Genomic DNA, 12,837 nt, shown 5'->3' on the forward strand with positions numbered 1-12,837 from the left:
CTCTATACATACCAACATGGATGAATTTTAGAAGTGTTAAGTGAAAAAAGCCAGGCACAAAACATTACTATATGGTTTCATTTATATGAAATTCTAGAAAAGGCAAAACTACAGTGACAGAAACCAGATCAGTGTTGCCTGAGGCTAGTGAGGAGTGAGGAGGAGAGTGACTGCAGTGGAGTATGAGGCATGTTGGAAATATTTTATATCTTGATTGTGTTGATGGTTGCATGACTGCATACATTTGTCAAATCATACACTTAAGGAGTGGATTTTTTTTTTTTAATTGTGATTTGGGTGAAAGTTTACAGAGCAAATTAGTTTTTCATTCATCAGTTCATACACATTCTGTTTTGTGACATTTACTACAATCCTAACAGTGTAACAGCATTCTTCCCACTTCTTCCCTGTGCCCACCTTTCTCTTCATTCTTCTTTCCCATACCCTCCCACCTTCCTAGCTGTGTCACTGGGCAAATACTGTCCTCTTGATCTCATATGCTTGAGTGTTATACTGAGTACATGCTATCCTATATTATTGTTCACCTTATAGGTCTGTCTGTTGTTGAGCTACAGGGGGTTCAGTTCTGTTCTTAGCTTGAAAGATGTCTGAGTAAGGTTCATAGTCTCAGGGGTTCCACTAGTCTTCATCAAACCAGTAAGCCTGGTCTTTTTTAAGAAGTTTGAAGTCCGGTCCAAAATTTCCCCCAACCCTAATGGGGACCTCTTTTTGTGATCCCCTTCAGAATGGTCAGTGGTGGTAGCCAGGGACCATCTAGGTGTGGTCCCAGGGTCATGGAGTATGGGCTCACTTGCTCCATTAGTCCTTTGAATTAATTGTTTCCTGTATCTTTAATTTTCTTCACTCTTCTTTGTTCTGGATGGGGAGAGACCAGTAGTTGAACCTTAGATGGCCGCTTACAAGCCTTTAAGACCCCAGGCGCTACTGACCAATGTAAGGTGTAGAACATTGTCTTTGTGGGCATATGTTAAGCCAGTTGACCTTAGCTTTCTCCCAGAGTGTGGTCCTTAGCCTCCATATCCAGCGACTCATGCCCTCAAGTTGTTTGGTTATGACTAAGACATTTTCATAACTTTGTCCCCTGTATGTTCTTCTACATTCATGGATATATTTGCAGCCTATGTAAATATATAGGTAGAGATAGCCTTTGTCAAACCTATATATGTGTTCATGGGTGTAGTTCCATTTACCTTTCTGTTCAGTTTGAGTGTCTATCTGTACATCCATTCCTAAATTATTATTACGATTATTACAGGCTTGTGTATGTAATAATATTCACCTTTGTTGCCTTTAACTCTTGTGCTCACCCCATCTCTTCCACTACCTTGATCATTTTGTGCTGTTCCCCTCTTTATTCCCTTTTCCCTTCATTCAGGTTAATATGTGTCTTGCTCTGGTAGCATAGTGTGAAAGGCACTTGACTGCTAACCAAAAGGCTGATGGTTCAAACCCACCAACCACTCCTGGGAAGGAAGGTTGGGCAATCTACTTCTGTAGTGATACTGCCTCGGAAACCCAAGGAGGGGTTACTATGAGTCAGGTCCGACTCCATGACACATAACAGCAACAACCCTCTGGTTGGTGGTTCTCCGTTCCTTCCTCTCCCACCCTGGAAACCTTCAAAGAACAATTCTTTCTGTATATAAACCTTTGCTTAATCTTTTAAAGTAGTGATCTTGTACAATGATTATCCTTTTGTGATTGACTAATTTCTGGTAGCATAGTGCCTAAGGTACTTGACTGCTAACCAGAAGGATGGCAGTTCAAATCCACCAGCTGCTCCTCGAAAGGAAGGTTGGGCAACCTGCTTCCATAGTGATGCTGCCTTGGAAGCCCAAGGAGGGGTCGCTGAGTCGGGTCTGAATTGACGGCACATAGCAACAACAACAAATTTCACTCAGCATAATGGATGTAAAGAGTGGATTTTATTGTGTTACAAATTATACCTGAATAAAGCTGATTTATTTTTCTTAAAAAAAAAGCACACACCCAAATACTCAACTTATTGCCAGCAGGAAAACCACCACTACCTGCCTGACTTACCATACTGCAAGTTTAGAAGGAAACGTAAATTTAACCATATTTGAAGGGTTGATAGACTGAGAGGCTGTACTTTGGATGTGACTGATTAACCTACCAGTGGGATGGCATCACAATCCCTATAGTGACAAACCCATCCTAGGGGTTAGCAGATATTACCATAAACTATATCATGGAATCTGAGTACCCCAGTCACTAAAGCACAGCATTGTGCTTTGTATTTTGAAAGAGGGGTCATGTGAGACAACATACACATTGGCATATAATCTTGTTTCAGCTAAAAGTGTCAGTTAATTTTTTTTTTTTTCTAATTTGGGATAGACTTAATGTGTGAAGGACAAAAAGTGTTCAGCCCTGGCTTTCAGCATAAACTTTGATAATAGAGCTACTTTCCTGTATTTGTTGAGGTAGTTGGTGAGGGTTTGAAATCGCATTAGTTGGGATCCTGCCAACTGGAAATTCAGAACACTTATACTTATGCCCTGTCTTTTAAGAGAAGATCTGCCCAGCAAAATCTGTTGCTGGGATGCACCTAAATAAAAACCCAGAAAATGACAAGAAAAACAAAAGGATGAAAAAGGATATCTTTGGTAAATGCTAACAAAAAGAATGTACTGTAGTATGAGATAAAATAGACTTCATGATAACGAAAAGTATAATCTATAAAGAGAAATAACAGTTATGAGTGATTATGAACATAATTGAAATGTATAAAAGGAAACTAAAAATGGGATAAAATACAAGTATAAATTGACAAATCTACAATCTTGGTGGGAGACTATCTCAATCAACATAACAAGTAGATAGAAAATAAATATATTAAATATGTTGTTGTTGTTGTTGTTATGTGCCATTGAGTCAGCCCCGACTCATAGTGACCCCTCCTTGGGTTGCTGAGGCAGTATCACTACAGAAGTAGATTGCCCAAAGAGTATTTAAATACAGGATTTAAATAACACAAATGAAAATCTTGATCTATATATAACAGAGGATACACACTTACATGGTTAACTGGCAAGAACTGATTTTAAATTATTCCAAAAAGAAAATGTCAATAAAATAAGGGTGTAATAAGTTATTACATAGGAGAATGATGAATATAGACGCTGTTATCCTGACATACCTATTTTGTTTGTTTTCTTTCTTTAGGAACTGCCGCAGTAGGGCACACAGATAAGATTGGGCATTTGAAGGAAATCTGTGAGCAGTATGGCATGTGGCTTCATGTGGAAGGGTAAGTAGATAGTGAGATTGGCTCCGTGTTGAGTGTGCTAGATGGGCATCTAGGCTCTCCTTTTGTAGTAACATTTATCACTGAGTGTTCTTTGGTTGCAAATAATAATAATAATAAATTGGTTTAAGCAAAAGGAGACTTTATTGGCTCACATAACTAAAAAGACCAATATGGGATTGGCTGTAGGCACAACATAAACTAGGATTCAGTCAGTACCTCTGTCTTTCCCTCTCCTTCTCTATCACTCTCCATCACTTGGTTCAGTTTATAGGTAGTCTTTCTTCCTATGATATAAAGTAGCTGTAGCAGCTCCAGTTTTCTTTCCAGATTCATGTTCAGTGGGCCTGAAGTCCCAGCAGGTCTCATACTGAACAATCACTGTAGCCAGAGAAATGTAGTTGAGGTTATTTTCCCACCTCTGGAACAGGTGGTGTTGTCTCCTCCACCCAAGACTCATGATCTGATAGAGGAGATTGGAGTGGTGTCCCAGAAGGCAGTTGACACCATTAAGAGAAAAGTGAGAAGAAGATGCAGGATAGCTCATAATATCCCATATCTGCCACATCATATAAAGTAGGTTTTTATTTTATCCCTCTGGAAAAGAATATATGAATTAAAAAAAACTGTAAAGATGTAAAATGGTACACCCATTACACAAAATAAGTAGAAGACATTCCCTGAAACACATTTTGATTAAAATGGATATTCAAGGTTTTCCTGAAATTTGTATAAACCACATTTTATGTTGCTGTTATAAAAACTAATAACACAAGTGAAAGACATCTAAATGTCAGTTTATAACAGCACAGCCTTCTTTTCTTTTTAAGTAAATCCTTCATGAATAATTAATTCTTAGACTAGTGTTTTTTCTTCTAGTGTGAATCTGGCAACATTGGCTCTAGGTTATGTCTCCTCATCAGTGCTGGTATGTTGTTGATTTACTCAGTGTTGGGATTTGTAAGAAGGAATTTAGACTTCACAGTCCCTGATGGCTTTTTACTGTTTTTATGAAGGGAGGAGGTGTTCAGTTAAGTGTATTCTCTCTCATGATTTGATAAAGCATTGTTCTCCTTTTGGTAGGCAGCAACCAAATGTGACAGCATGACATTGACTCCTGGCCCATGGCTGGGTTTACCAGCTGTTCCTGCAGTTACGCTGTACAAGCATGATGATCCTGCCTTGGTAAGCTTGCTCTCACCCAGGCTAATAATCAATACTGAATTTGGAGGGAAAATGGAGAAAAGTTAGGGGAAAAGTGAAAATTTTCTTTATTATTTTTTTTAATGGTTCCTTTTAGTCTTTTTCAAAAACTTTTTAAGATAAGCAAAATCATACTATATGTTTTATCTGTTTATTCTCTTCATACTTTTCCATGTGTATGAAGATTTTTTTAAAGTAATATTTTGTGTATTTGGTTGAAGTATACATAGCAAATTAGGTTCCTGTTTGACAGTTTCCACACAAACTGCTGGATGACATTAGTTATATTTTTAATAATATGTCAGCATTCTCTTTACTTGTATTCTGGTTGTTCCATTTCTAGTACTCTAGTTTCTCTACTCCCTTATCTTCTCACCTTTCTTTAGAGTAATGTTGATCTTTTGGTCTCATTCAGATGGTTTTTTAGTAGAACACAGTTCTTATGGATAATATCCTTTATTTTATGTGCCATTCTGCTATTTTGCTAAAAAAATGATCTCAGGATAATTTTGGTTCAAGGTTTAAAGAGTGTCTCAGAGTGATAGTCTCAAGGAGTTCTCTGGTCTCAACTGGTCCAGTTAGTCTGACCTTTTTTGAAAATATGAGTTTGTTCTACATTTTTCTCCAATTCTTTTTGCGACCATCTATTGAGACCCCAGTCAGAATGATCAGTGGAAGTAGTCAGGCACCATTTAGATCTTCTGGTCTCAGAGCACATGAGGCTGTGGCTCATATGGGCTGTGGCTTATACGGGCTGTCAGCCTTATAGACTTGTTTCATATGAAGAATTTTTCATGAAAGCCTGTTACTTAAGTACCACAGTATTTAAAATTATCCTCCATTTTTGATCTTTGAGGATATTTTCAAATTTTTGTTAATTGAATTAATGGGACAGTGAACATCTTTCTAATTTCAAATTCTTTCCTTCAAATAACTTCCTGGAAGTCAGAGGATTTTTAAGGCTCCTGCTCTGTGTTGTCCAAAAGATTGTAACATCGTATTTTTTTTTTTAAGTCATAATGTTCCTGATAATATATTGGTTAGTAATTCAACCAAAACCCACTGCCATTGAGTCAATTCTGACTCATAGCAACCCTATAGCACTGAGTAAAACTGCCCCATAGGATTTCCAGGACTATAATAAATCTTGCAGAAGCAGACTGCCTTATCATTTTCCCTCAGAGGAGCTGGTGGGTTCAAACCACCAGTGTTTTGGTTGGCAGCTAAATGCCTTAACCACTGTACCCCCAGAACTCCTTTGGTTAGTGATAGACAGGACCAGACTTTAATATTTTGCTCAGCTGATAATGGCTAGGTATTTGAGGATACTCAGAGCAGCCTTAGAAGGGGCTGCCTCTTGAGTGGTTAAGAGCTTCAGCTTTAGGATTTGACTGATCTAGAGTCTTATCCTGGCTTTCTTCTTAGCTATGAGCCTTTTGAGAAAGCAAGGTCTCTGAGCTAAGTTGCCTAGAATTCTTCTTTTATAAATTATTGGATGATCAAAGAAAGGCAAATGAAGTGACTATATATTTGTCATGTACTCAGTATGTAGTAAACGGTAACTGGTTAGTTCTGTTGTGTAATTTCAGTGGTTTTGATTAATAAACCCATGTTTTTTTTACAGACTTTAGTTGCTGGTCTTATATCAAACAAGCCTGCAGACAAACTCCGTGCTCTTCCGCTGTGGTTATCTTTGCAGTACTTAGGTCTTGATGGGATTGTGGAAAGAATAAAACATGCCTGCCAGCTGGTGAGTAGAAACCTGAAATTTAAATGAGTCACTACTATTCTGTGGCAAGAGCAGGCACAGAAAAATACTTCATTTATTTACTTTCCATTCAGTTATCCCATTATCTGAATTTACTGTACAATAAGCAAACAGACTAATTGCCCTGCTTGTCTTATGTTTCTTGTTCAAAGATTTGGGAGATTGTTGAGGTTTTCCCAGGATTTGTGTCCAGATGAAATGAGACTAAAACCAGTGTCACTATGGGATGAGAAAAGAAGTCACAAGTTGATAGCCAAGGAGTGGAGAGAGATGAAAGAAAAGGGTTAAATGTCCCATGTAATTGACTTACTCCTGACCATGAGGGAGTATGAGGGTTAGGGTTTGGTTATGGATTGCATATATATTTTTAAGATCAACTAGCTTGGGTTCCCAAGGAGTCTAGGGACAATTGTAATCCTTTTTCCATTAATTTGAGGTGTTCTAATTGTCAAACAAGGAGCTCTGGTAGTGCCTAAGGCACTTGACTGCTAACCAGAAGGCTGGTGGGTCCTCAGAAGGAAGGTTGCCATAGTGATACTGCCTCAGAAACCCAAGGAGGGGTCACTACGAGTCAGGACCGACTCGATGGCACATAACAACAACAATTGTGAAACATATATAATTACTCTTTAGTTAAGGAAGCAAAGAAATACATTATGCAGCTTGAGATCTAACCCCTTACTTAAGCTAAAAAGCATGATGTCACTTCTCTTTATATGTTTTTTCATCTGTAAAATGAGAATAATAATATAACATAAAATACAAAACAAATAATATAACAAAAGATTATTATGAGGATTTAATGGGTTATTACATTTAAATATACAATAGTGCTGAATCATATAGTAAGTTATGCAAATAAGTTTAATAATCTTTGTTTTAAATATAATCTTAGGGAATTGGCTCTTTTTCAAGTGTCATTCTTATATTTTTAAGAAAAGTCATTTTTATATTGCTCTAGCAGTAGTGCTTTGGCTTGTATTATTTTTACACTAAAAACTAATTTTAAGATTTATACTAATTATGTTTAAAAAAGCACCACATTTTTTAAAAAAAATTTCTGAGTATGCTGTTAGTCTTGAGGTTTGGTTCTTAAGAAGAAGTATTTTGCCTTAATAACTTAGTCATTTTGGGGAAAGTTCAGGTCCTCAAAGGAGTTTTTCAATTCCCCTTGGCCTATGGAGTACAGGAAAATAATGATCACATTAGTTACCAAACCCTTGAGGTCACTGCAGTTCTGGCATTTTTCCTTCCAGCAAAAACTGTAGCGGATCTGAAATACTTAGGAGGATTAAGTGATGCCCTGTTGCATTTTCACCACTGCTAAAAACAGGCACATGCTAAACTGCATGAAAATTTTGAAAATGTGGTAGCCATGTACATTCATGCCTTAATATCCCCTACTCGATCATGGGTTTCCTGAGAGGAAAAACCAGTGTTCTTCTTTTCCTTGCCCTCCTCCTTGTCATCATCTCCGTCACCAGCATCATCCACATGCATAGCAGTTATTGAGCATTTACTTGGTGCCGTGCACCGTGAAACACTTTCCATGCATCATCTCATTTGATCCTCACAACTTCACTGGAATATATGGTCCACTGATAACAACACATTAAGAAGTAGTTTCCGTAAGTATCTACTCATAATTTCATTTAGCAATCAGCACAAGGCTGGTCCCTATGATGTAGAGGTTAAAAATAAAGCCCAAATGTCCAACTTTTCCAAACTGCTATACCACTCCATCATCCCTAACATCAACTCCTCCTCCTCCCCTCAGTACTTTCCCTTCTGTCTCAGGATTCCATATTTCACTGTAACGTATCACAAAAGTCACACACTGCCAAGGAAATGGCTCACGTGGTAGTGGAGGCTGGGAGTTAGGCATGTCCCAAATCCATGGGTCAGGCATAGATCTGGTGGATTCGCCTTGCTTCCATGGTTGCAGGGGCTGGCAGACCCAAACTGGCAGGTCACATGGCTGTCTGCTGTCTCAAGTCCAGGGGCAGGATGGTGATGAAACAAATGCAGGAGCTGAAGCAAGAAAGAGCAAATTTCTCAGAACATTCACATATGCACCCTCAGGGAAAGTAAGGGTGGTGACTTGAGTAAGAATACATCCCACCCTACCGAGGCATAAAGGCTAGGACTTACAGTGTATCACAAAATGGAGGACTGTGGCTAGAAGGGCCGTATTAAGCAGTTCACTACACTGTAGGATCTGTCCAATTACAACACTCAGAAAACATCTGTTGAATTAATGAGTCCCAATCACATGAGGTGGTGGTGGTGTTACATGCCGTCAAGTCAGACCCAACTCATAGCAACTCCTCCTTGAGCTTCCGAGGCAGTATCACTATGGAAGTAGATTGCCCAGCCTTCCTTCCGAAGAGCGGCTGGTGGGTTTGAACTGCCAGCCTTCTGGTTCACAGTCATATCACATGAGGTAGATACTATTATTCTGCCCATATTGAGGATTTAATGATTTTTCTGGGATTGAGAAAGTAAAATGATTATGATGATGTTGATGATGATGGTAGCCACCAGTGAATAATGCTTCCTATGTCTTAGGTTCTATTTCTAAGCATTTGACATAGATCAACTCTTTTAATCTTCACAACATTCCTGTAAGGTAGATATATTTTATAGTTGAGGAAGCTGAAACACAGATTAAATAGCTTGTCCAAGGTTATAGCTATCAAGTAGCAGATTAAGTAATTTATCCATGGTCCTACAGGTGGTAAGTGGCAGAGCCAGTTTTTGAACCCGGGTGTGACTGACTCTAGACCCATGTTCTTAATCATACTACTGTGCTTTCTCATTTATCTTTGATCCCCTCACCAAGTATCTAGTACTGTGCTTTGCACACATTTGCACTCAACAGTTTTTGAATGACTTACTTGCATTGCTAATATGATATCATGTGTGTCTCATTAGAAAAAGCTTTTCTTGAACCACTAAATGTTACTTTTTAACTGAAAAATTGGAGATTTTTTACAAGGTTGAAGTGCTAAGATTGGCATTTGTCTGCCTGAAATTCTTATTTGGAGACTTGCAAAGACCCTCATGAAAATGCCTTCTTAATTTGTTGTGTCAGTCTAATGAAATTATACGAACTGTTTCTTGTCATTTGCAGAGTCAGCGATTGCAAGAAAATTTGAAGAAAATAAACTACATCAAAATCTTGGTATAGTATCTAACTTCATCTGTTTTTGAAGTAAATAACTTTAAACTTCAGTGACTTAGAATGATTTTTTCCAGGTTTGATGTATTTCAGTGGAGATATGGCAACACCAGTAAAACCATATTCTTTGGAAAAGAATCATACATGTATTCATGACTTCACTATACAGTTAACCCAAAGCCTAGAAATTTGTATCATACAATATTAAAACCCCAGTGGCTTAGTGCCTAAGGCATTGGACTGCTGACCAGAAGCTGGCGTTTCAAACCCACCGGCCACTCCTCGGAAGGAAGGTTGGGCCATCTGCTTCCGTGGTGATATTGCCTCGGAAACCCAAGGAGGGGTCTCTCTGATTTGCATCTGACTAAACGGCAGTGAGTTTGGTTTTGATTTGATGGTGCTTTTCATATATGCCATTTGGCATTTTATTCTGTTAACAGTTTAGAATTGTACAAAGATCTTATTAACACCATTGACTTCTACCCAAGGACTTTATTTGAGTTTTTATTGTGATTTGAGTGAAAGTTTATAAAGCAAATTGGTTTTCCATTCAACACAGTTCATACACATTTTGATTCGTGACATTGTAATCCCCAGAGTGTTACAGCACTCTTTCTCACTTCCTTCCTCTGTTTACCATTTCCATTCATCCTTCTTTCCTATCCATTCCTGCCTTCTGTGCTTTATACCTGGGCAAATGCTGTCCTTTTGATCTTTTTCAACCCAGAGACTTGACAATGTCCTGCATCTTGAAATGAAAAATAATTTTGTCTCTCAGAATGCTTTGCATGACTCTTCCTAAAACGTTCTGACATCACAGTTTTCTTTTGCATGAGTAGGATAAGGAAGAGAAGAGCAAGCATTCCTATTCTTGTCTTCCCTGTTATCTTCCTGCATTGACTTTATCAGAGATTATTTCCTGGGGATAATAAACAAAGCAAGGAAATATGAGGACCTACTAGGGCTAATTACCAAAAATAGATAGAAGTTTAGGTTTAAATGTTTTCATGCTTTGCTTTATGTGTTTGGGAATTTCAGAACATATTTAGGTCAGATTCTGATTTTTTTAAAAATTGTGATGAAACTGCACACAGCAGTGATTTCTGCCTGTCTAACTTTGTAGCACTGATTACATTCTTCAAATTATGCCATCATTCTTTTTTTTTTTTTTTTTTAATTATTACACCATCAGGAACTGACATCCAGTTCACCCTAAGGAAAAACTCCCTCTTAATGCCTCCTTGGTAACCACTAAAAATATGATTTTCTGTGTAATTGCTTATACTGTGTGTGTATTGGCCCATTTGTGACTGACTGACTTCACTAAGCATAAGTTTTCTAGGTTTATCTTTGTTGTGGTATGCATCAGGACTTTATTCCTCTTTATAGTTGAATAGTAGTCTAGGGAGCCCTTGGGGACACAACGGTTAACACTTCACTGGTGACCGAAAGGTCAGCAATTCAAACCTACCAGCCACTCCACTTGAGAAAGACCTGGTGATCTGCTTCAGTAAAGATTACAGCCAAGAAAACCCTAATCCTGACTGGTACACCATGCAATCCTCAGCTTATACCATATGAGACTGGAAGAACTAGATGGTGCCCAGTCACCACTGTCAACCACCCAGAGGGAGATCTATGTAGGAGATCCTGGATACGGTGGGAGAACAATGTGGAACAAAACTCAAAATCATTTAAAAAAAAAAAAAGACCAGGTTTTGCTGTTCTGATAGAGCCTGGTGGTAGAATCCTTGCGACTATGGCCCCTAGCTACCCTTCAGGTTTAGAATCAAACCCAGTCCTGTGGCTTCCAGCCAAACAAAAGACAGGCGTATGAGCTGAACGTTTATATTAGGTAGATAAAACTCCTTGGAGAGAACAATCATGGGAGACTAGAAGGGCTGTGTGTGCACAGGGAGACAGCTTGGGGGGCAGGAGTACATGGAAGGGAAGGACACAGGGAAAAGGTTGCTATGGGGAGGAAATGGGAGGAAAACTGTTGCATTGTGGAAGATTAGTCACTATCATGAGGCAGAGTGTTATGTGAACTGCTATATGGTAGATGAATTTGCTCTGTAAACTTTCACCCAAATCACAGTAAAATTAAAAAAAGAAAACACCAATCCTATGGGACATTTCTGCTTTGTCACATGGGATCATTGTAAGTCAGAATCAACTTGACAAAACCCAATATCAACAACAGCAGCAATGTGTATACCACATTTTGTTTATTATTCATCAATTGTTGGACATTTCAGTTGTTTCCACCTTATGGCTATTGTGAATAGTACTGTAGTGAACCATTGAATATTGATATGTATGTGTCTGTCATGTCACTACTTTTAGGTGTATTGGATATAGAGATTCTGATTTAAACAGGTTCTCTGGTTATTTCTTCAGCAAATCTGTACATTACAATTAAGTTTAAATCTAATATTTGAGTTGGTTAAGGGTTCAGATTAATGCAGTTTATTTCCATTTCAGTACATGGTTAGTTGGAAGTCTTAATATTGTCACCAAAAAAAAGAAAAACAAACCTAACTTACTGCCGTCGATCTGACTCATAGTGACCCCTCCTTGGGTTTCCTAGGTGGCATCACTGCGGAAGTAGATTCCCCAATCTTCTTTCCAAGGAGTGGCTGATGGATTTCAACCAACAGCCTTCCAGTTATATTGTCACCATTATACCCAAAAGCCCCAAAACGCCCCTACAGGACAGTTACAAGGTTTTGTGTTTACGTCTCTACTGATTATTAAGATTTTCTCTGTCTTTGATGTTGTGCTACTTTTGCCATATCAAAGTGAGATTCTCCCCGCCCCTCCTCCCATCTTGTTTGGGACTTATTTAACCTAAGGATTCATGATTTTAAAATCAATTCTGCAATATTTTTCAAATATGACCTCTTCCTAATTTTTTCTAGTCTTACCTTCTGAAGGGAGCTCTGTTGGCATAGTGCTGAAGGCATTTGACTCCTAACCAGAAGGCTGGCAGTTCAAACCCACCAGTTATTCATTGGAAGGAAGACTGGGCAATTGACTTCAGTAACTATACTGTCTCAGAAACCCAAGGGAAGGGTCGCTTTGAGTCGGAACCAACTCGATGGCAGTGAGTTTGGTTTTTTTGGTTTGGGTACCTTCTGGAACTCTAGTTAGCTGTACGTTGAATTTTGTCACTCTATATTCCATCAGTGTTTTTGATATTTTCCATCTCTTTATCTCTCTGCTGCCTTCTGGTTAGTTTTTTCAGATGTCTCTTTGAGTTTAATAACTTTCTGTTGCCTCTAATCTGCTTTTTAGCCCATTATTACATTTTTAGTTCATTGCCTTTTCATTTCATGATGCTCTTTATACTTCTTCTTTAAGTCAGTCTCTCTTTTTTAATCATCTTTTTAT

General features: G+C 38.3%; 1 protein-coding gene across 1 annotated transcript in view; it reads left to right on the top strand.

Annotated features, from left to right (window-relative positions):
- PDXDC1 (pyridoxal dependent decarboxylase domain containing 1) overlaps positions 1 to 12,837 on the top strand; it is a 76,939-nt gene that overhangs the window by 35,827 nt on the left and 28,275 nt on the right. Inside the window, exons 6-10 of the mRNA XM_007956474.2 lie at positions 3,211 to 3,295; positions 4,172 to 4,220; positions 4,376 to 4,477; positions 6,120 to 6,245; positions 9,397 to 9,447. Of these exons, the coding sequence (XP_007954665.1) occupies positions 3,211 to 3,295; positions 4,172 to 4,220; positions 4,376 to 4,477; positions 6,120 to 6,245; positions 9,397 to 9,447 (413 nt within the window). The remainder of the gene's footprint in view (positions 1 to 3,210; positions 3,296 to 4,171; positions 4,221 to 4,375; positions 4,478 to 6,119; positions 6,246 to 9,396; positions 9,448 to 12,837) is intronic.

The sequence above is a fragment of the Orycteropus afer genome, unplaced genomic scaffold, assembly GCF_000298275.1.
Source record: "Orycteropus afer afer isolate SDZICR_OR568_19922 unplaced genomic scaffold, OryAfe1.0 scaffold00623, whole genome shotgun sequence".
NCBI classification, from domain to species: Eukaryota; Metazoa; Chordata; class Mammalia; order Tubulidentata; family Orycteropodidae; genus Orycteropus; species Orycteropus afer.